This window comes from Carassius gibelio, chromosome B23, assembly GCF_023724105.1.
Source record: "Carassius gibelio isolate Cgi1373 ecotype wild population from Czech Republic chromosome B23, carGib1.2-hapl.c, whole genome shotgun sequence".
NCBI classification, from domain to species: Eukaryota; Metazoa; Chordata; class Actinopteri; order Cypriniformes; family Cyprinidae; genus Carassius; species Carassius gibelio.
The window spans coordinates 24,496,000-24,521,559 of record NC_068418.1 but is presented as its reverse complement, the minus strand read 5'-3'; the positions used below and the strand labels follow the sequence as shown (position 1 = coordinate 24,521,559).

At 36.0% G+C, this 25,560-nt stretch overlaps 1 protein-coding gene across 8 annotated transcripts in view; it reads right to left on the bottom strand.

The window, feature by feature from the left end:
• scube3 (signal peptide, CUB domain, EGF-like 3) overlaps positions 1 to 25,293 on the bottom strand; it is a 99,653-nt gene extending 74,360 nt beyond the window's left edge. For 6 of the 8 annotated variants that reach the window (XM_052594664.1, XM_052594666.1, XM_052594667.1 and 3 more), the window contains exon 1: positions 17,752 to 18,105. In XM_052594664.1, the coding sequence (XP_052450624.1) occupies positions 17,752 to 17,845 (94 nt within the window). In that variant the 5' untranslated portion in view covers positions 17,846 to 18,105. Of the gene's footprint in view, positions 1 to 17,751; positions 18,106 to 25,101 lie in introns of those variants that run through there. The other 2 variants (XM_052594672.1, XM_052594671.1) reach the window with 1 other exon arrangement.
• Between the last annotated feature and the right edge of the window lie 267 nt (positions 25,294 to 25,560).

The window sequence follows — 25,560 nt, the reverse complement described above, 5'->3', positions numbered from 1 at the left end:
CTCACCTCACACAGAAATAATCTCAGAAGGGACGAAAAATATCATTTTCAGTCACAAAAATGTCATTTTCAGGAAACAAACTTAAGGAAATTGCCAAAATAATGCTGTGGTTTTGTTGTGGGTGGTTGCTAGGGCATTGCTATGGTGCTCTAGGTGGTTGCTAAGTGATTACTTTGAATTACATGTCATAAGAGTCCTATGATATATTAAGTTTAAACTCTAAACTCTGCATTTTCTCATACATCTAAATCAATTTAAATAATTATTATACATTAATACATTTATACAGGACTCCCTGGTAGAAGAGATATTGTATCTCAATGGGACCTTCCTGATTAAACAAGTAAATAAATAAATACTGAACTAGAAAATAAAATTAAATGAAAATTAAAAAAATCTTAAACCTTAAAAATAAATAAAATAATGCACAATAAAAAAAAAAAAAAAAATATATATATATATATATATATATATATATTTTTTTTTTTTTTATTGTGCATTATTTTATTTATTTTTAAGGTTTAAGATTTTTTTAATTTTCATTTAATTCACAAAATAACAACATGCACAAACCGTGCTTTCAAGAAACGCTCAAAACTATATATATATATATAAACCAAAATCAATAATAAATAAAACAATTATTAAGCAAAATATAAAAATCTAATCCAATCAAATAAAAATAAAATACAAAAATATATAAATTAAAACATTTTTAAATAAAAAGAATAAAAACAAAATTACATAAAAATGAAATATATATGTTTTTAATAAAATATAAAAAATCTGGCAAAATAAAATATATTCTTAAATATATAATAAAAGTATAATTTTAACATGCATGATAAAAAATGAAATATTAAAAATAAGTTTTAAAATCAAATAAAAATTGGGAACACAATTATATTTAAATAAACTATGAAATTAAATTAAAACAAATACAATTTAAATATATATGAAACAATAGAATACGTGTATTGCATCAACATTTCTCCACAGAGGGCTCTTTGGGCTGGAGTGAACCAATGAACCTGTTCGACAACACCTGATAAACTTCCAGCAATACTGTACTAAAGTGTGCAGTAATGTATTCAGAAGAAATGATCCAAATCTTGCAGAGCAAAATCCAAAAGCATCCCGACCACTTTACACTCACTCTCAGGTAGTTCCTCCAACTAAATCAATATTATTACAGCAAGTGGGTCTAACTTTGCCCTCACACGTTTGGCAGGCAATCCAACGAGCTGGTGGAAAGCCAGATACAGTAGCAGCGAGACAACCTCTCGTTTCTGGCCAAACATCCGTTAGCATGTGGCCCGGCGATGTTTAATCGCTTCTGAGAGAGAGAAAGAGAGAGAGAGAGAGAGAGAGGTGTTGGTTGTGAGAGCTGGCAGGCCGTCACATGCAAAGCCAGCACAAAGTCTTCATCTCATGGGCTATTAGGCGACGCACAGACGGGACGAAAGAGAAAAGGGTGTTGATGAAATGCAGACGTCAACATTAGAGCAGAATTTAGCATCCTCCCCCCGCCGTCTCTTCCCAGATCGCCTACGTCTAATGAAGGAACCCAGTGTTTGTCCTGCGAACAGCTCGTAAAGGAAATATCGCCTGCTTCTATTTGTGCCCGGCGTCCTTAGTGAGCGCTACTGTAAGCGCTGAGTGATGGTGGCGGTCTTCAAACAACAACCACGCTCATTTAAAGCTCAGGGTTTATGAACTGCCCAAACTGCAGTGCAGTTGACCCTTCACTTAAAGGGACAGTACACCACAAAATAACATTTGTCATCATTTAGAAATACTGGTGTATGATTTTTGTTCTTCTGTTGAACACAAAAGAAGATCTTTTGAAGAATGTTGGTAAAGGTAGCCATTGACTTCCATGGTAAATTTTCTCCATATTATGGAATTCAATGGCTACCGTCAACTGTTTAGTTACCAACATCCTTAAAAGTATTTTCTTTTGTGTTCAACAGAAGAAAGAAACTCATATACGTTCGGAACAGCTTTAACTTCAATGTCTGTCAAAATAACTTTGTTTTAGGTAAATAACTAAAAAATAACTAATAAAATAACTTGTTGAATTAAACTTGTTGAATTAAAACAGATCACTAGTGTTCATTTTACAATCAAATAAAAAATAAAAAGGTAAAATCTTTTTTTAAAAATTAAATATATATTACAAACAAAAGCATATACAGATATACAAACAAATAAAATTATCAAATAAAATATTTTTTTGAAAACAACAAAATAGAATAATATACACAATTAAGTTAAATTATCTTTAAAAAAACAAATAAAATAATCAAATAAAACAAATACAAAAATGTTATTAAATATATAAAATATTTGAAAACAAACAAAAATTAACCAATCAGTTAATAAATAAATGCCACCCAAGGGCATGAAAATACAAAAACATACTATTTCAAAATTTCACATGTGTTATATGACATTTCTTTGTAATTATTTGTGAAATTTAAATAAAACATTAAAAAAACTTATGATTGGTCACAGTTCATTCCAGCCCTTATAAGATTTAATATCCAATCACAACTGTATTGTTTAATAATAACATGTTACTGAAAATCATTCCACCGACATGCTCCATAAAGATTTAGCAACAGAAACCCAAAAAGGGTGCGCACATATTGTTTAGTCATCTAAGACTAGTCTAAACAGACTAAGTAGACAAAACCAAAAGCAGCCAATGGAAGACTGGATCAAAGACATGGACAGAGAAAATGTTGCGTTGCATGCAAAGCCCGAATGACGTGATGCTGATGAGACGGTTCATAACCTTCAATCACAGACAGGCAAAGCTCCAGCACAGGCTGTGATCAAGGCTTTCTGTCAGAATGAAAGCAGTCTGCTAACAGACGAGTCGGTCGGGTGGAGGTTCAGGGCTGGCAGAGGACCTGCTAAAGGTTGTCGTCTTTTCAACACCTCATAAAACTGCATCCAGTGCCATTGGCCCGCTTTGGAATAACTCAGAGCGTTCCAGACGGAGCTCGACTTGTTAAACGACGGCTAGTCGAACTCCAAGAACATCCAGTTATGAAAGATCCCATGAAATGGTTTGCTATATTAGTAATTTAAATAAAGAACACAGTATTTCATGCCACTGGTTTCTGGTGAAACATCTAGAATAATGATGTTTGCATGTTGCATTAAAATGTTGTAGGATTTACTTTGAAAAAGATTTTCCCTTTCAAACTGCTACTACATTTCATAAATTATAAAGATTTTTAAATATTTTTTTACAGCGTATTTTTTTATTATACTGTCAATTGTTTAAATATTTTTAGAGCTAATGTTGTTTTTTATCATTGCAATACTATTATAATATTTTGCATTCTTTTTTTATTTGTAAGTTTTAGTCATTTTAGTTGCGCTTTGAGATTTGTATTTTTATTGATCTTATTGCATTTCAGTTTTAGTTTAGTTATTTTTGTGCATCAAATTAAACTGAATGAAAATTAGCAATGTGGACTTGGCAACTAGCTGAAATAAAATCATTTGTGTTTTTTAAACTCATTTTACTTAACTGTTTTATTTCAAATAATGAACGTCACTTTTTATGGTTTTAGTCCTCATCAACTGTAACCCTGCATTGAACTTTGAAATACTAGTTTTTATTAATATTTTGCACAGGTTTTTATTTTCATTTGAAAGTTTTAGTAATTTTGTTGCATTCTATAATTTTATTTTTGAAACATGTCACCAGTTTATATTTGTATTGCATTTCAGTTTGTTATTTTTGTACATCAATTTAAACTAAATGAAAATGAACCATGACAGATTTTTTTATTTCAAATAATGAAAATGTTTTTTTTTAATCATTAATTATTATTATTTATTTTTTTTCTAAATGTTTAATTTTTAGGAGTTCCCAATAAAGTCCCTCGAAGACCTAATTCACAGCAATATTAATGTCAGTGTGTCTTCAAGATCCAGACTGAACGTGTGAGGATCTCAGAAATCAGAGTCTGCCTCAAATGAAATGTTGAGCTGCTGACGTGAATTTGTTTTTCTTAAAAAGTTTCTGCAGTGGCTTCAAGGACTGCTGAAATCTGAGATGTAATCAAGATGATACAGTATCTTGTTCTTGAACAGTTGTTCTTGTACTCTTAAGGATTTCCAAGTACAGTCAAGCTTTCCAAGTAAATTGACCTCTATTTGAGAAGCATTTATTCTACGCATTATAGATGCATGAATCTATATTATAGTTGCATAATGATTAGAAGTTAATGAGTGCAATTAAAGAAATTGTTCAAACAAATATGCTTCCTAATGAATGTAGACTGATGCATACAATTGACTGATTAATTTTCATAATCATCACTAAAATCATTGATTTACCATATTTAAATACTGCCTTTCTACCGTAGCATCCATTAATTCCAGTGAAATTTGACATTAACAAGCATTAAATAAATAAACAGAATATGCAAATATGGGTAAAATAAAGTTTGCACAGTTTGCATTCTACATTGCAGATGCATTGAGGTTATGCATTTAAGATTTAGATGCACAAACAAATAAAAATGTACATTAATAACCAATAGCAATTTTAATAGACTTTTAGTATTGGAAGGCTGCATACTATTGTTTAGAATAAAATTCCGGTGGTTCCTTCAGTTCGTTCATAAGCCAATGACATAAACTGACAACATTTATCACTTCGTCATACCTTTGATGTTTTGTGTGTGCTCAGACAACAAAAGTCTGACTTTCTTTTGACAATCTCCAAGTGTCTGAAAAACACTATCTTTGGCAAAATCACCAATCACTATTTCACGGGCCTCGAGGCTCATCCGACAGACAATGACGAGCAATGCCAAAACCCAGACATCTCTGAAAGAGCCAGAGGATGTTTCCATCAGAGGTGAAGCACTGCATTCAGAAAAACGGAGCGGATCACAGAGTGCAAACGTTTGGCTGGAATAGAGTCACATGACTGTCTTTGATCTGAAAGAATTGTGAGGTGAGAGTATGAGTCCTTTCAGACACACTTGAACCCTGCCCGCAAACCATTTCACTTCCATATCTGACGGATTTCTGAGTGAAACCGGATATGCAATGAGAAAATAGTCTGCACTTGATTTTGTGGAAATGCACAAAAAGACATGCAAATAATATACAATATATCTAATTGTCCATGAGACAATAAATGCATCTGTGAACAAGTGCATGCAGAACAGCAACAGATATTCGTATAGGGTGAAAGAGAATGCAAATGCAATCTAAAGTTGGTTATATATTCATAATGAGCTCTGAACATATGATTTTGACAGGTAAGAAACGCTACGAAAGCAATTTCACTTTTTCTGCCCATATGCAAACTAAACATATTCAACTCAGTCTAATCAGTGATTCACTCACTTACCACATTTAAATACTTCCAATAATTCCAAGAGAATTTGACATAACATTTTGCTAAGGTAAAATTGCAGTACTCTAATAAACAACAATGTATATAACACACAAACATTGTTAAAAACTAAATTTTAATTCATATTAAACTATGTTAAACTTCATTTTTTTTTACATTTTGTTTTTTCTAATAAGCATAAAATAGCATTAAATATTTAAAAGTATTTACTTAAAAATTATATTTAATTCTTTTAACTCTACTTTTTGTTTTAGATGTCGCTAAACTAAAATCGAAATGCTCTATACCCATAATACACAAATATTGGATGAAATAGTCATTCTTATTTATTTACTTATTTTTTTGTATAATACAAAATTCATTTTGTATTTCTTTTTTAATGAGATCATTAGAATTTGGATACAACCGAAAAACAAACAAAAACATTGATACTGAAGAATAAATGTTTTACTAACGTTCCCCTTAAGTTATTTAAATGTAATTTCTGAACATTCTAAAATCCTTGGTTTTGAGAATGTTAAGGGAACATTCCATTTGATCTTATTTCAAATCATATTGCACATTGGGAACGCTACTTTTGAATGTTCTCTAAACATTCCGAACCAAGCAGTAACATTTAAAAAAACGTCAACTAAACCGTTTAAGGAATAAATGTTCCAAGAAATGATGCATAAACAATGCTAACATTTAATGTTCTATTAACGTTACTGGAAGAACTTTAGTAAATAGTCAATTTGTAGGTTCATAACTTTAAGAAAACCAACCACAACGCTTTGAAAAAGTTCCCTGTTAGCTGTTATGATGCCTCAAAACGGCGCTCCCATGGAGTCAGAACACAGGAGACATTGAACTAGATTGGTAGGAGTTTCCCGGCCTTTCCCAGGATCTCCTCTCATGGCGTCGGGGAACATCTTGCCATCTTGATGCGAGCTGGCAGGCGACAGCTTCATTTTGGAGTGTTTTTCCATTACCGAGCAGAATAAAGCATTTCCTTTCATTCATTTACTGCAGTCTCTGAAGCTTGGACCGGCTCCCCGGAATGTAAACACATGCAGTCTGTAAACAGACTCACACAAACACACACTCGCCGAGATACACACACAAACACACACATCCATCTTGCTGTCCTACGACAACATTGTCTGCATTGTGCCGTTTTTAGAGAACTAATAAGATATGCATTTGGACGATGTACTAGTTTTAATGACGTTATCAATGATGGTGATTTGTCTTCTAAACAAACATCTTGTAAAAATTCTGTAAGTCAGAAATGCATACCATAAAGATAATGCATGATTTTCACGCATCTTTTCCTGTCCCTTTTTCACATACTACAGCATTAGCTAAAACAAAATTGGATAAGTACCATACCTGATGTACTGTATATCCAAAAGAATTAATATCAAATAGAATCAAAATTACAAAACACAAGACTGTTTGAGCTTTGACCTTCCCAAAATGCTTTGCACCATCAACAGGCCACCACTGGATCTCTTTCAAAAGGTCTCAGTTTTCAGCTCCATCTGGCCTTAAAAAAAAGTGGGTATACTCAAAAATACTTCTGGATCCCAGAAGAGCTACATTGTAGACGTAATCTGAGGCATGCTGTTTATATTACGACCCGATAAATAAATGTGCTCTCGGAGAGGTCGAGGTCAGCGGGAGAATCAGGACTCTTGTGTGCATCCGCTGATGCTGAGAAGACAAATGAGGTGAAAAAGAGAGAATGAGGAGATCAAAATGAGCTTGTCGGCCATTGTGGATGAATATCGTGACTTTAAAGTGCTTCTGCTACCTTGACTGTTTATGAAAACAACATCTCTATTTCGAATGAACACTGACTAATAAACTTTTAGAAGTGCATTTTTTATTAAACTCCAATTTAGTTGCATCAACTACTTCCTATAGTGGTAATAAAATAATAATACAAAGTACTGTTTTAAATAGCTTTAATTATGGTATTCTATGTCAAAAAGTAGCATTGTTTTATAATCTAATACTCGTTATTCGCAGTACCGAAGTGAAGATGCTAAACTAGCCGAGTTTATATATTTATTTATATCTGCTACCTTTACTGTTTATGAAAACACAACATAGCTATTTTGAATGATCACTGAAAAATTGTATGCATTTTGTGTCGTAGAATAAAACATGAAAGTATCTTAATCTTGCGTTCAACAAAAACCAAAAACTCATTTGAAAAACCCAATGACTTCAGTAAATTGTTCCTGGGTGTTGGTCTACAAATATATATACGCTGCTCTATATAGTTTCAATTATTTAAGCAAAAACATCTCGAAAGTGTTTTTTGAATGTGCCCAAATTATCAGTGATTACTATTTTCTGTCAACATCAATGAATCAACTGGTAAGATGCATTTATTAATTCAATAAAACATTGCAAGTGCTCAGCTGCAGAACAACCAACCACTATTAGTGACTTACAAATAATGCAAAAGAGACGCAGGACTTCAGTCATGGTGCGTGCATGGTTTGCATGTTCTTGGGAACAGAGATGGCATTAATTCAACGTCACGAAGGAAAATGTGAGTCAGACTGACATTGCGGCTGCTCAGCCCTCAGCGTCTGAGTCCTGATATCGATAAACGCGCCACAACAAATGGAAGGAAGTCTCATGAAAAGAATGAATTCCCTTGAGCTGGAACAATGTGTTGCAGACCTACAACCGAATTAAAATGAATACAACAAGCCATTGTGCTGCCGCTTCAAGAAATGCTGACGTTCAAGGAATAACATAAAGCCTCAACTGGGATATATACGAAATTCCTGTTAAATATAGATTCTCCTCATGCCTGACATTGCTGTCGTATAATCCCACCCTGTGCCTGACATCACTGCTCGTGTTTTCTTAACAGGAGTCAGATTATCTCAAACCTGACGGACACCCGCGACAATTCAGATCTCAGCACGGCTCTGACGGCTCGGCTGAGGACACGGCCATCCGTGGCAGGCAAGAAAGCCTAATTAAAGAGAATGAGGTTGGATTTCTTACCCACAGTCACTTTCACTTAAATCCGTTCAGGGTTGTGACTAGTTCCGGCTGAGAGTTTACATACACCGCAAAATGAAGCCAATCAGGCCGGGATGTTGAGACAAGGTGACCGCCTTCTTAATTCAGCTCAGGGGCTTAAAGATTCTGACAACCAAAACACATTATTTTCCACACTTCTGCTACTTTGAACTGTGTATTATCTGCATATATTATGCACATACGGTAGATGCTACTCAACCTTGCAGTAGTTTGCTTGTTTTTAGGAATAGAGACGAAACATAGCATGCATTGTACTGACAGCCTTTTAAATCAATAGCACACCATTTCAGTTTCAATGCATTGTTTTTTTTTTTTTAGCAAAGGTTGCACACACTACTGGTCAATTGTATGTGGTTTGTAAGGTATCAAATAAATAAATTAATTCTGCAAGGATGCATTCAATTGATCAAACGCGACAGTGATAATGTTACAAAAGTGTTCCGTTTCATTGTTTTGAACTTTATATTCATTAGACAATCCTGAAAAATAAAATACATCATGGTTTTTACAATAATATGAAGCAGCTTTGAGCACTGATAATCAGAAATGAGCAGCAAAACAGCATATTAGATGATTTCTGAAGGATCATGTGACACTGGAGACTGGAGTAATGATGCAGAAAATTCAGCTTTGATCACAGGAATAAAATAGATTTTAACATATATTCAAATAGAAAAAAAGTATTTTAAATAGAAAAAATATTTCACAAAATATCTTTATTTTTAAACAAATACACACAGCCCTGGTGAGCGTAAGAGATTTTTTTTTTTTTTTTTTTTTTTTAATCGGACCTCAAACTTTTGAATAGTAGAGTATATAATGCAGTTTGATGAAAGCAAAACAAAATAAATAAATAAAAAATAACAAATGCTTATTATACATTATTACTCAAAATCACTAATAACTAGACGGAGAGATTGATTCTTAATGCACTTTTACTTTAACACTGGTCCATTCTCTCTTCAGCATCACTTATGCTGATGATGCACGGGGCAACTTTCTGAGCAATGTTGCAATCAACGGGCAACCAAGTGAGACACGGTCTAAATTTGTTACCCATTCTCAGTGGGAAAGTGCCTAAGCAAAACTGCTCAAAAAGTTGCCACATGTATCATCAACCTTTAAACTTGAACTTTTTACAATGTTTTAAGAGGTTCATCATTTCTCTTGACTGTCAGCTTGGACGTCAGCTACTGTTATCATCAAAGGATCCACACTGTCTGATTTCATCCTCATAATAGGAAACAGCGCTGGCAGACAACCTCATGACTAAAATATCTATATTTGAACATCTCTCCTGTTGGGTGAAGAGAGCAGCTGCGGACTCACTTCAGTCTAGAAGCTCTTCTTTAATGCAGCTGTGGTCAGATCATCTCAACATCAAGTTTCTCGACTAGCTTTCTGCCATCTGTCATGATAGTCTTACAGCAAGGATCCAGAATTAACTTTCTGCCACACCTGCCAGTGACTGGAGGAAGTTAAGTGGTGGGTTTTTACCTAAAATAAAAGATCTGAGCTTTCAACTGAAACCCTATAAAATACACTGATAATAACCTACTGTATAGGATCCAGGTGACCTGCAAGTCCTCCAGGGTCATACATGTGAGGAAAGCTCACAAACGCTCAAACTGAGCCTTTTAAAAGCTTCAAATAGCAATTAGTCTCGATTTAAAACAACAAGTAGGTTATGGGTCAACCTGGCTGAAATAGATTTTTCCATCTGCTTTATTACTATGATTCTTACACATTTTATTAATCATGATAATGTTCAAAAATCAACACAGCTGAGGCCTAAATACAATCGGCGGAAGTAAAAAGCTGAACTATAAACTAACTCTGACTTCACCATCATTAGGCTCTTTCAGTCTTCATTTAAAAACATTTTCCCTTCAGGTTTGAGTTGGAATAGTTTGCAAGAGTGCGATTGCAGACAAATGAGGTTGTGAAGTGTGAAAGCGTCTTGTGAGAAGATGAGTTTACCTGCTTGACATTAAGCTTAATGTCACTGACAACCTCTGTAGTCCCTTTAAGACACTTGTCGGCTAATGCGTTTTTCAAGACAAGTAAAGCTTTAAGAAGAATTTTATGTATTTTATGTCATAGAACAAACTGTTAAAGTATCTTAAGCTTGTGTCCACCATAGACTTTATTTCAGGCATTTAACCAAAAACCAATAAGAAAAAATGCTCGTTTCTGTGTTTTGGCTTAGAAAAATACATAACCTCTTTTGCGCTCTATACTGCACTTGTGACACCCAGCCATAGTCGTTTTTTGAAAGTTTAAGTATGCAATTTCACAGAAATTGCATGCTTCAAGTGTACATTATTTAGCATAAATACAAATTCCGTTTTTCATACGTTTACGAGGCCTTCACCTATGCCTCGTGTCAACTCCACCCTTGCCACTGACACGCTTAAAATAGACGCTTCTCTAAGACGCTCTGGATTTTACACATGCATGCGAAGATTTGGGAAAGCACTAGATACAACACTGATGGGCTTTATTAAACACGTTCAGAACTCATAAATAACATTCGTAAAAGAATAAGAACACACAGTGCCAAAAACACAAAAACGCGGTCATTTAATGCATTAATGCAACACTGATTTCCCCATAAAAGCCTTCAATTAAGATGTATTTCCTCCCTCGTCATGTGACATTCACACGTTTAACTAGGAAGGCATTCACGCGCTCTCGCTAACACCTACAGATGTGGTCTCCACACTTCCTCTGAAGCTGACCGCACCATCAGTGTAAACTCCTAATGATCTAAACCCAGCAGTGTCACTTCTGGCTTAGTAATTGTAGGTTAGAGCGTAAAGCGCACACAGGCTATGTATATACCTCCAGCACAACCCGCTAATTAGCTGAGGCATGTTTGCTTTCCTTCTGTCTCCTAACGATGCCTGGGATGAGAAAGAGAGAGAGAGAGAGAGAAAAAATCAGCCCATTCTGCCACTCTTGCCTGCTAAAAGTCACCAACAATTAAATTATACAGAAAAGCTGCTCCACTCCAACTGCCTTTCACTATCAGATATAAACTCTTAGCCCTTCATGATATAGTTTCTTAAAGGAATAGTTCACCCAAAAATGAAAACTTACTGACAGTCTACTCACTAACAGGCAATCCGATATGTAGATGAGTTTGTTTCTTCATCGGATTTGAAGAAATTGGCTTACCAATGGATCCTCGGCAGTGAATGGGTGCCGTCAGAATTAGAGCTCGCAAAAACATCACAATAATCCACACATTACTCCAGTCCATCAATGAATGCCTTGTAAATTGAAAACAGATCCATCATTAAGACATTTTAACTTTAAACCTTTGGGTTTTTGACTGTTTTTTTACTTTGTAAATGGTGCAGATTTCTCTCATGATTCAGATCAGATGACCTTTTCACTGGAGAAAGCAATATTATGGATTAAGACTCTTAAAAACATCTTAATGATGGATTTGTTTCTTACAAACACGCAGCTTTTCACTTCTCAAGACATTAATTGATGAACTGGAGTGGATTATTGTGATGTTTTTATCAGCTGTTTGGACTCTCACTCTGACGGCACCCATTCACTGCAGAGGATCCATTGCTGAGCAAGAGATGAAAGGCAAAATTTCTACAAATCTGTTCCTATGAAGAAACAAAGTCATCTACATCTTGGATGGCCTGAAGGTGAATGTACTGTCAGCAAATAGTCATTTTAAGGCGAACTGTTCTTTAAACACGAATAAGAAATATCTAAACATCTTTTAAAACCAAACTGCATAAGATATTAAGAGAATAAAGATATTTCAGATAATATATTGTGAATTATGTTCTCGTTAGATTTATTAAGATGGCAATACCATGTTTTGAATATGGTAATCATTCTATACCATGGACTATATCCAAATACATTTACATTTGTGCAAGTGACTTGCATTGCATTCAGCATTTTATCAATTCATGCATTCCCTGGGAATCAAACCTACAACCTTTGCTTTCCTAATGCCATGTCAGGATGTCTTGACTTCAAAACCCAGGATTTTATTCTAGTAATTTATGTTATAGAGCATTATTTTACTCATGAATAAAAAAAAACCCATTGCAAACTCTGGACAGAAAACATTGTATTTTTTTCCTCTTTTTTTCCCCTAAGGAATAACATGCATTATCCATTTTAAATGTAAAAACTTCACAAGACTCTCAGAGTGGCAAACTCATATGGGTTTTGTACACTCAGAATCCGACTGAACAGTAAACATATTTCGCCATGTGGCCGACTATAAATGCTTCAACTCCTGCCTCAAAAATGCGCACTCCACTTTGGGACAAAAATAAAAGAGGAAAACTAGTGAGAGATTTTCTGGATTGAGGGTTAAATGGAGAGAAAGCGAGACATTTGTGAGAAAGATGTGCACCAAGATAAGAACAGAGAGAAACCTTTAAGCAACAAAACGAAACATTCATCTAGACGATAGACGATAAAACTTCACCAAATGTACAAAACAACAGCTATATATAAAAGACCTTACAATAGCCACCAAATTCTCATTTCTTCAATTGGGAATTTGTTTTGACAGGTTTCTCTGTCATTGCGCTGTAGATTTTAATGGAATGGTTATTATTCACTATAAGCATTAAATTGTCTGAGGTATTTCTGAAAGAAAGCAGTAAAAATTGGTGTCGTAAAAATAAAGAGATATAAATATGAATGATGACAGCTGTGCAGATGTTTTAAAGAGGAAAAACTGAGATCTCAGACTTTTGTTTGTAAAGTATTTTTCTCAGGAAGCATGAGACTCAAGTGTCATTATTTTCTTTCCATGTAATATATCGAGAGTCTAGAAGAAAACGTTGCAATGTTACCGAGATCTCAATTTTTGTTTGTTTGTTTCTCTCTGTCCAAATGCATGCTCGGATCATTTGTTTTGTGAGAATTTAATAAAAATAAAATTCAAAGTTTACACTGAAATTACATTTAGGCAAATCTGAGACATTCAAATATCCTCTAAAATCTTAAGGAGACACATCTAGGGTCTTTCTGAGAGGCATGAAACTAAAACAAAAACTCTATTTTCTCTATTTAATCTCATTAGTGTTCCTGTGGCTCAGGGGTAGAGCATTGGGTTAGCGGCGCAAAAGGTTGTGGGTTTAATTCTCAGGGAACACACATACTGGTAAAAAAAAAAAAAAAGTGGAAGTTGCTTTGTATAAAAGCGTCTGCTAAATGCATGAATGTAAATGTCGTGGCATGTTTGTAGCAGCAATATATGTACTAAAGAGATCTCATTCACAGCTTTTCTTTCCTACAAGGTTGTTCGATTCTAGATATTCTCTAAATCGAGGAGCAGAGAGATCATCTGTCCCCGCCTCTGACAAGGCCATTGCTCCAGACTCACAAAAGAAAACTCCAACTTCATTGAGTGAAAGGCAACACAAAGCAAACAAACCCCCAAACCTCTGTCACGCCACCCCTCCCCGGCAGGCCTCCGCTGCTCTCCCCTCCTTCCCAGCTCCTGCTATTCAAGGGAAATGTGTATTTCCCACACTGGAGTTGTCCAGCAGGGTCTGCCCGGCAGGGGTTTGCCTCGGGGTGAACGGGGAGACAGACTAGAGGTTACATCAACACACACACCGCTGTGGCATGTCACATCCTCACCGCCGGTTGCCTTGGCACTGTTAGCCTGCAGCTCGGGGCCAGGAGAGCAAAAAGCTAAACCGAGCTGCTCGAGAACATCAGGATTTTTCTTTTCTTTCGCCAAGTCATTTATTACACATGGGTTTTTAGACCTCCGTAACCCATTTACTGGGAATTATGATTATTATAATGAATCATGATCATTTCACGGTGCTGGTAACCTGCAATTATGGCGACGTTGATGAAGGACAAAGGAGAACATAATAAATACTGACCTGACAAACGGCACGCTTTAACCACTCACTGTCTGTTTTATATGCTACTGATGCGTTTGACAGACAAAGCGCTCCAGACAGAAAAACTCCACTGGAATTTAGATAGAAAGAAACACACTTTCCATTTGTTAACATTAAATACATGAACTAATTAAGATCATTTTAACATTTACTTACACGTTATTAAAAGCAAAGGCTAGATCTGTTCATTTTAATTAATGGACCTGAGCTATCATGAACTAACAACGCATAACTGTGTTTTAATTAAGATTAAGAAATACTGCGAATACATCCTGCATTGACTAATTACAAAGATAGTAAATGAAGCCAGAACCACCAACAAGTGAATGAAAGTGTGACAGAGCAACGGAAAGAGAGGAGTAAGCAACTGAAAAAGACTGGAGGAATGAAAGGGCAATGGCAAATGGACGAATTAAGAAAGAATTAACATGCAGAAAAAAAATAATAAAAAGGAGAGGCAAGAATGACAAACAAGTTACATTAAAAAAGACAATAAAAAAAATTGACAGGGGAGAATGAGTGACCAGCTTAAAATCAACGTGAAAGAAAGCAAGACAACAAAGTAAGGAAAGACCAAGAAAGATCAAAAAAGAAAAAGAAAGAGAGAAAGAAAGAAAAATGAAGAAGAAAACTAATTAAGACAAAATATGCAATGAAAAAGGACAAAAGAAACAGTAAAAGAAACTACTCTGTTACAACAGATTTCAGATTAGGATGCCATCACACCCGGAGCACAAGACCCAAAACACAGAACCACCAAACCTGCATCACCCTTCTGTCCACAACATCATCTCAAACACACACACACACACACACACATCCGCCGCTGACCTGACCGTCCCGTGGTGATGAACAGGTGCAGGTCATTAGGCCCACCGCTGCCACCTTCCCCTGTAAGATCTGCGTAAATCCTTGTTGTGGAAAATGAAAGAGTGAAAGTAGTTCTAATTACAAAATGTAAATATTGAGTTTTCCCACAATGGGAAACAGACCACCCAAGATGCAAAATAACCCCCAACCCCCCTCCCTGCCTCCCTCCCGCTCGCTCCCCTTCTCAGTCTCTTTCTCTCGGCTGTCCTTGTCAGCGCGACAGGAGAAGTAACCTTTTAAGCATCACCAGACGTAAATGCACACAAACCAGACGTGCACATGCGTACACGAGCGGCCGCTGACATCGCTGCATCACGCTTGCGCAACAATCTATTAGCCGTGACCTCTAAACGTAACATCTATTCCTTTGGTCCTCGTGCAAAAGCTTGCGAAATTCCCAGAGGTTCAGTGCGCACTTTCGCTTGGTCACAGGTGAACGTCAAATACTTGACTTTATAGTGCTAAATACCTTTAAATAGCCTCCATGAGACTGGTTTCCAGCTCTCGGCCACATATGGAGCTGAGCAACATGTGGTCGGCATGGACCGAGCCCCGAGAGTTGCCATTTGTTGAGGTTTGTTTGTACGGAGAGCATGTCGGTGAGTGATGGGGAGAGGAGGTGAATGAGGGCTCAGCTGGGATCTAGAGCTCCGACCCTCTGGACTCGAGATGTCTTCATTCAGAAGGGGTTCTAGAGGCCCTAAAACACCTCAGTTCAGAGCTGTTCTTCACCCCTTAGATGCTGGTTTGGTTCTACACTTTTAAAAACATAGGCTCCAAAGGGGAATTTGCATAGCAATGCCTTAAAAGAACCATTTTGGGTTCCTTAAAGAACTTTTCAATGAATAGTTAAATAACATTTTTCTTTTCTTTCTTATTCTAGTATAATAACAAATAAAAAAAAAATCCATAATTTCTAAAAAGTACGAATTCCAAAAGGAAGTTTTGGAAGAAACATTTTAGTTCCTCGAACATTTTAGTGAATGGTTCTTAAAGAAAAAAAAAATATGGTTATTTGGTTCCACAAATAACTTTAAACATTCAAAGTATATTTACATTGGACAAAAGTTTTTTATTGCACTCTTAAAAATAAAACCACTTTGGGTTCCTAAGAACCTTTCAGTGAACAGTTCTTAAAAGTAAAAAAACATTGTTTTCTTTGTGTGAAGAACCTTTTAATAATCTAAAGAACCTTTTGTGCAATGGAAAAATTCCATGAATGTTAAAGATTCTTTATGGAACCATACATGCCAGTGAAGAGTCTGCAGTGGGAAAGGTTCTTAAGAAAAGTTCAATGAATGGTTCTTTGGGGAACCAAAATGGTTCTTCCAAGCTATGAACATTTTGGAAACTATTTTTAAAAAGTGCATTTTAAAATATTTTTTTCCCCCACTAGAAAGAACCTTTTGTGGAATGGAAAACAACTTCTTCATGGATGTTAAAGGTTCCTCATGGAACCATCAATGCCAATAAATAACCTTTATTTTAAAGAAGGTATTATGTTCTGACAGCCAATTGTTGCATAATTGTTAAATAATTAACCTACTTACAAACAAGCATATCGCAATGCTTTCTGTTCTTTGAAAACACATTTTAACACAGTAATTTAATTCCTATGCACGTTATAATGTTTTCAATGCAACATTCAGAAATGATGTAATAAACTCTAGAGATGCCTCATTTTTTATACTAGATGGGATCGTTCTAGAGGTGTTTCAGTGGTGCACGACCCGGTGAACTCTAAACTGCTTTATTCTACAGGTGTTTGAGAGAGATCTGCAGACCACTGTGACAAACCCCTTAAGTTAAGAAAACCTAGTGGTCATTTGTTTATCATTATAACTGTAGCTTAATAAGTTTGTAGCAACCCTTTCACTCTAGAATGATCCATTAAGGCCCCTTATTATCACGGATGGTTCGATGAAGAACCTTTAACATCCACCGAATCTTTCAATTGCACAAAATATTCTTTAGAACACAAAAAAAAAACTTGTAAAGAACATTTTAAAGTCAAGAATTGTTGACTTAAAAGTCCTTAGAGTAACCAAAAATGGTTCTTCAATGGCATTTCTGTGAAAACCCCATTTTAAAATGGGACCCATCTACAGCACATCCATAGACCGAACACTTCATTTCATTTAAGAGCCGTTCTAGAGATTTTTCCAATGGCTGACAACACCTTAATGCTACATATCTTAGACAGTTTTCCAAACATTTGACACCATGCATGCACAATGAGCAAAAATACAGACATTAACTGTAACATCTAGCAAAAGTAATAAAAGTGCTGTATATTTTACAGTTTGGTGTATCAATGAGCAAATAATCAATCACTAATATGACAATAAACACACCTGCACGGTATAAAGAGTTCAAAAAGACCTGTTTAAGTCTCCTTCAGCGCTTGTTCGTCTCATAAGTTGTTCTCACTGAGCTCAAATCATCAAACAGTCATTTTTTCCCGCAGTCATTCCTCAGCCAAAAGATAGATCTCATGGTGAGGGTGAAAGGGAAACTTACCTTGCGGGTTTCTGCTGGCAGAAGAGCCGGCTGGCTGCTGGACAAAGAGCATCAGAGCGACGCTGAATAATCCAAAGCCAAACATGAGCATCATGTTAAACACCTTGAACCTTCACAGAGAGGGGCAATTCAAGAAAACCGGGCAATTGTGAGACTTGGAGTCCAAGCGTGGACGAAGCTTTATTCCCGGCGTCTGATGAACGAGAGAAAGAGTGAGAGAAAGAGAGAGAGAGAGAGAGAGAGCGTGTGTTTTATTTCTTGGTCTCGCGGAGATCGTGCGCGCGGAGATCAGGAGGAGTAACACGGTCGAGTTGAGCGCTCATGATCTTCAGTCCTGCAGGAGACACAGACAGAGAGAGAGAGAGAGAGAGAGAGAGAGAGAGAGGGAGGAAGGGGGAGGAGAGATGCACAACAGCGCGTTGCTCTCTCTCTCTTTCTCTCATTGCAAGTCAATCGTTCTTTATTGGGAAATTTTAAAATAAATGAAAAGTATATACATGCAAATAGATTAATTGTGCGGTTAATGTATTTGCTAATTATTTAAAATGAAAGAACACACGTATAAATGCATGCATAAGTGCCTAAGTAAATAAATGGTCTAAGTATTGCATGTTTATTTCTATAGGGCTGTTATTCATCCAGTTATTATCATGCTGTGAATGTTTTTGTGCATTAAAGAAGCGTTAAATAGAACACTGATTTCTACAATCATACCGTCAGTTAGGTTATATAATTTTACTTACATTTAGTTATTTTAAGTTTAAAATGCTAGTACTGTCCTTCCCTCAAATTTGGCTGCAGACAAAAGCAAATATCAAATCTCAAGCTGATTCACCTGTTCAAGTTGAATTTAATTTGTTCAGTTTTAATGGTTGAACACACCAAGTGTTCAATAACAGATTGGGAGGCAAAACGTCATTTAAAAGGAATAGTTCACCCAAAAATGTCTCTTTGAAGAAATAAAAATAAATAAAAAGTCAGATTTGGAGAAATGCATTACATCACTTACTCAGCAATGGATGCTCTGCGGTGAATGGGTGCCGTCAGAATGAAAGCTGATAAAACATTAATAATCCAGAAGTAAGCCACACCACTCCAGTCCATCAGTTAACATCATGTGTAGTCAAAAGCTGCATGTTCGTAAGAAACAAATGCAACAAGACGTTTTAAAATTTAAACGGTTGCTTCTGGCTATAATATAATGAGTTCATAATCCATGATAACGCTTTTTCTATAGTAAAAAAGTCCATCTCCTCTTATCCTGTCACTTACAAACCACCCACATAATTGTTTAGAACCATTCTGGACTGGTTTTGCTTGTAAACGGTGCTTGATCTGTACATATTTCTCTGCTGATTCAGACAAGACAACTTTTCACTGGAAAAACCCATATAATGCAGCATGACTAGTAAGAATGTCGCAATAATGGATTTAGTTTTAACAGCAGCTTTTCTCTCCACAAGACATTTACGGATGGACTGGAGCGATGTGGATTACTGTGATGTTTTTAATCAGCTGTCATTCTGACGGCACCCATTCACTGCAGAGGAGCACGTGATGCAATGCTACATTTCTGCTCCAAATCTGATGAAGAAACAAACTCGTCCACATTTCGGATGGCCTGAGGGTGAATAGCCCATTCCTTTATATCACTGCAGTTTCTCAAATAAACACATTTCGCTTCACCGAGTGCACAGACGAGTTTCTCTCTTTCTGACCTTGCAGGAATTCGCAATCATCAGCGGGACGGAGCGCGGGTGAGTGGGGGGTTTCCATAGAAAAGGCTTCCATGGGGGCAACAGAGGTCAGACGCTCCGGGAGCCACGTGCAATTCATGGACTCCCTCTCATCTCGCCACAAACTCCTGAAAGCATGTGCAGCCGAGACACGTCGAGCAACTGATAATTGATCCTCGGTTTACATACTTCGGCTGCGTCGATCCGTCTCGCAGATTCGCATCCCGAAGGCATTTGCTTTCCAGCTCCTCACGCACCGCATCCCACGTACTGAAAGATCGTGTCAGAACAGGCCTGTTCAAGCACTAAAATGATTCAGGGTTTTCTACAGAGGACAATTAACCCCTGCAACAATTAAAAAACATGCCAGAGGTGTGACTTCATGCTTAAACCTCCAAAAGAACGATGGAAAGTTAAACTCCAGGATGGGGTTTTCTCGGAAACGTATTCACCCCTCGTTTGAAGGGTCCTTCACGACTTCAGACATCTGGTGCGATTGCAGCTCGCGTTTACCTTTGGCCTTTCTGCTGGTTTCATAAGAGGGAATTTACCGCAGCTTTTGTCTCTGAGAAAGTCGGCCTCATTATTCACACATCCAAACAAAGTGAAATGAAATCACAATAGACTCAATATCGCCAGATAATTGTTCGGGACATTCCTCTGGCTCTCATGTTATAACTCGAGGTCAGTCCTCCGAATAACAGATTCCATGCACTCATTAAACATTCAGCTCCAGTACTTCTCTAGACATTTCATCCTGCTGTCAAGCCCCAGTACAGTTCAACAAAGGCAGACGGAGGCAAGCTTTTCAGCTTTCTGCACTGTAATATTGTCCATGTTGTGAACCTGGGTGTGAGAACTGGGTCACGGCACAAAGCTTCAAACACCTTCCCATCAACACTGAATCCATATTCAGGTCCTCACAAGACATATTTGTGACCCTTGACCACACAATCAGTCTCAAGTATCAGTTTTCCAAAATTGAGATTTATACATGAATAAATAAGCTTTCCATTGCTGTATGGTTTGTAGGATCAGACAATATTTGGCCGAGATACAACTATTAGAAAATCTGGAATCTGAGGGTGCAAAAAAAAAAAAAAAAAAAAAATCAAAATATTGAAAAAAATCTAAAAGTTCTTAGCAATGCATATTACTAATCCAAAATTTAATTTTGACATATTTACAGTAGATAATTTACAAAATATCTTCATGAAACATGATCTTTACTTAATATCCTAATGATTTTTGGCATAAAATAAAAATTAATAATTTTGACCCTTATAATGTTTTTTTTTTTTTTTTTTTTTGACTATTGCTTCAAATATACCCCATAGACTTAAGACTGGTTTTGTACTCCAGGGTCACAATAATATTGAAATTTGGTAAAAGCATGCTTAATTTAGTTACTATGCATGCTATCTTGGAAAACTGATGATATGATGCTAATACAACACTTTTATAGCAAGTTTAGCTTTTAACAAATATGTTAAGCAATAAATAGGATAAAGAAAATGCTGAAGGAGTCAACAATGAAAAGGTTTTTTACCAAAATAAACCTCTAAATAAGTAAATGCGAAGAAATGTGCTCTAATGTACTCCAAGTCTGCACTTACTCAATTTGATCAAATGTCAAATATGATTAAGGTTTATAATAACCGTTTTCTATTGTACAGTAATATATCTTAAAGTATAATTTATTCCTGTGCTCAAAGCTGAATTTTCAGTCTTCAGTGTCACGTGATCCTTCAGATGCTGATTATTGTCAACGTTGAAAATATTTACGCTGCTTCAAAAATGTTTTGTGGAAACTGCTGTTGTGTTTTTCCAGGATACTTTTATGAAAGAACAGCATTAAGATTTATAGAAATATTTTGTGAAATTATAAATATCTGTGCTCTCACTTTTGTTCAGTGTAATGCACCCTTACTGAATAAAAGTATTAGTTTCTTTATTTATAAAACAACAACAACAACAACAAAACATAAATTGTTTATATTTTGTAGACACATTTTTTGTTGTTGCTTTTTTATAACGTCTCAAATCTTTCTATTTAAATTCTAACTCGTATTGTTCCCCGATCATATAAACATTTTACAATAAATTGGAAAACAATGCACATGTTCAGACTCTTCTGTACTTCTGTCTCTATCACATATTTTCCCATTAGTCACACAAGTCGACTGGACCACCCAGCGGACAGATGTTTGCAACATCAGGCAGGATATTTTGATTGTCTTGTAAGCTTGATCAACCTGGATTTGCCCACACAGTTCTTGAGTATACTAGAGTCTGAGTCATGCAATCAGACGAAAGTCTCGCTGCATCTCACAATCCCCTCTTTATCTGCTCGATGGGCTTCTGAAGGGCTTGACTCATCTGACTTTAATCTTTCAAAGGAGAAACAGATTTAGAAGATTGCGGAAAGTCTCGGGCCTGATGGAGACTCCAGGTGCGCTCTGGGGACATCTAGAGGTGGAGAGGAGCAGCACAGCATGCAGATGATCATGTGGAAATGTGAGGGCACTTGAAAATTACCTTTAAAAAGCATCACATTCTTGCAAGTCCTCGGCAAAAAAAGTTTCAATGCTCGTACTTAATAGTGATCATATCAGTTCAAGCAAAAAAATAAAAATAAAAAAAATTTAATGTACATGGATTAAAACAACATTATATAAGTTATAGATCAGAGATCTACTCTATCGTTTAAAAGATTGGCATGGAGTCTCTCTTATACGCATCAAGCCTGCATTTGTTAAAAATGTTGTAATATTATAAGAGTTTAAAATACTGGATTTCTAATATAGTTTAAAATGTAATTTATTAATGTGATGCATTACTCAGTCTTCAGTGTCACATGATCTTCAGAAATCATTCTTAAATGCTGATTTATCAATGTTGTAAACAGTTGTGCAGCTTTAGCACAACTCTTTCTGGAGTTTTAATACTTTTTAGGATTCTTTGATGAAAAAGACGTTAAAAAAACAGATCGAGATCAAGTGTTTACGAATGACTTATCACCAATTTAACATTCTTGCAGAATAACATTAATTTATAATAATAATAAACACATTTAAAGCAATAGTATTAAATACATATATGTATTTCACAAATAATTATACAGAAAAATAAAATAAAATCAACAACTGAAATTGTATTTTTTTGCCAAACATACTGCAATTATCAGTTTTATTTATATATTTGTATAACTTTGTGGCAGATCATAGTGACCATACCGTTAAGCACAGATAAACATCATTAAAACACCAGGTATATATGTCCGTATGAATTTTTAAAAAACTTATTCAAGGTTTAAAGCATTACAAATAAGTTGAAGGTCAGAGTTTGCTGGAGACGCAGGTATGATGTAGGGATGTGGGTTTGTTTTTTGATCAGCTGATGTGACGTGTTTTGGCCGGAGTTTAGTCACGACATGGTCTGCTATCACAATCAGGGCTGAGGAGATCAGGTGGAAACCTTGTTGGACACAATTAAACGATATCTGACCAAGATTAAGGCTCTGTTCCAGAATCTGGTGGGCCGCCTACCTACACCGGGTTTTAATGCATCATAGACTCTGAAATGCTGCTGGAATTAAAAGACAGAAGAGAGTTCAAGAGACAGATAACATGAAAAAAAAAATGCATGTCAGGTTTTTAACCCAAATAATTCAGGTTATGCATATTGTATAATTTGTCTTAAGATTTTTTTCAATATTTATTGTGTGTGTGTGTGTATATATATATATATATATATATATATATTATAAAATTGAATAATGAAAACTGAACTGTGTCAGAATCCAATGTGGCATGTTCAGTAAATAAAAATTAAAATATATATAAAAATAAAATAACTAAATGACTACTTTAGCAAATTTTTGCATGATGTATTTATTTGTATTATTATTAAAACATATAGGCTACAATATTAGCTATGCAACATAGTAATGGTACATTTTTAAGTCAAATATGATTATTATTGTTTAAATAATATAAAAATAAGCGTTAATATATAATAAAAATATAAATGGTAACTGAAAAAAGTTTACAAGGCAACATTTCCAAATAACCAAATAAGCTAAAACGGTTTCATCGGCTGCACGCACCTGGCCCTAAATTAACTTCCGCTCTGTGTATATCGGTCTGGCTGCGGTGTCTTCTACAAACGCAGTTAAAGTCAAGGTGATGAGTAGACTGAAGTTGGGCTCAGGTGGTTGTGCTGTGGGATGTGTTTCCCATACATTTATTTACAGATCGATTTTCAAAAAGGGTTCGTTGAATAAACATGAGTAACATTACGTATTGCACGTTTAATAATAATAATTCCTTACATGTATATGTTTAAATATCAAAGCGAGGCAGGGGTGTTTTTATATCACTATTTCTGAAGGAAGACTTTCATGTCTGAAATGATTCGAGAACCCGCTCTGAACTCCCGAACTGACTCAAATGATTCGAGATCCCCAAACTGATTCAAATGATTCGCGATCCCGCTCCAAACTCCCAAACTGACACAAATGATTCGCGAACCCGCTTTGACCGAACTGACTCAAATGATTCGCGAACACGCTACGAACTTCCAAACTGATTCAAATGATTCGCGATCCCCAAAGTCTCGAACTGATTTGCGATCCCCAAAGTGAATCAAATGATTCGCGAACCCGCTTTGAACTCCCGAACTGACTCAAATGATTCGCGAACCCGCTCTGAACTCCCAAAATGACTCAAATGATTCGCGAACCCACTTTGAACTTCCGAACTGACTCAAATGACTCGCGAACCCGAACTCTCGAACCGATTCAAATGATTCGCGATCCCCAAAGTAAATCAAATGATTCGCGAACCCGTTTTGAACTCCCGAACTGACTCAAATGATTCGTGAACCCGCTTTGAACTCCCGAACTGATTCAAATGATTCGCGAACCCGCTTTGAACTCCCGAACTGACTCAAATGATTTGCAAACCCGCTTCGAACTCCCGAACTGATTCAAATGATTCGCAAACACGCTACGAACTCTCGAACTGATCCAAATGATTCGCGCTTCCCAAAGTTAATCAAATGATTCGCGAACCTGCTTTGAACTCCCAAAATGACTCAAGTGATTCACAAACCCGCTTTGAACTCCCGAACTGACGCAAATGATTCGCGAACCTGCTACGAACTCCCGAACGCAGCGTTTGTGAGCGTAGCTCTGCTTTGTTTACAGTTGTTACTGGGGAAACCTCTAGTCAAAAACTTAAAGATTAAAGTGAAGACAGAAAACATAAAAATTAAATCTAATTGAAAATACAAATACAATCACTTAGATTCTATTTCAGTGAGATGCTCCCTTTGAATATGAAGACCACACACAGTATGAATGTCTCATAGGAGACAGATATGTGTCTGAAGGCTCTCAAATGAGCCACTAAACCAGAGAAACCATTTCCAAACAAGCTGCTGGTAACTGTGTTGGGTGTGTAGGGCTGTTTTGTGCTGATTGTGTGTAATCTGTGTTCATACGGAGTAGCTGTGAGGGTAATTGCTGAAGATATGAGCTCAGCAGATTATCTGTGCTGATTGTTCTGGTAATCAGCTTGTGTAAGTAGGTTCTCATGAGGTTTCGGCCTACCTGCAGCATGAGGCACTTGGTCCTGCACAGATCATACGGGCGTAATATGAAAATATTCCCATGACATCATTCCGCCTGGTTTTTTTCTAGTCTACAAACCAACACGTCTCTCCTCAAGCCTTGAACTATTAGATACTACAACATCTATGAGGGGTTAGCCATAATGCTAACTTCACAAAGAAAGAAGCCATTGAATGAAACCACACCCCTTTTCACCAAACCCACGCCCTCCAAGCAGATGACAGCCAATCAAGTATCATACATATATATATATATATATATATGTTTTCATTAAAATTTTAAAGATTTACTCATTTTTTTTCTTAAACATTTATTTATTAGTTTTTTTAAGTGTCTTTAGAGTTATATATATTATATTTATGTTAAATTATTTGCGAAATTTCAGAGTTATAAAAATTTGTAGGTAATGCATGCACTGTAATGAAAAGTATTTGGTTG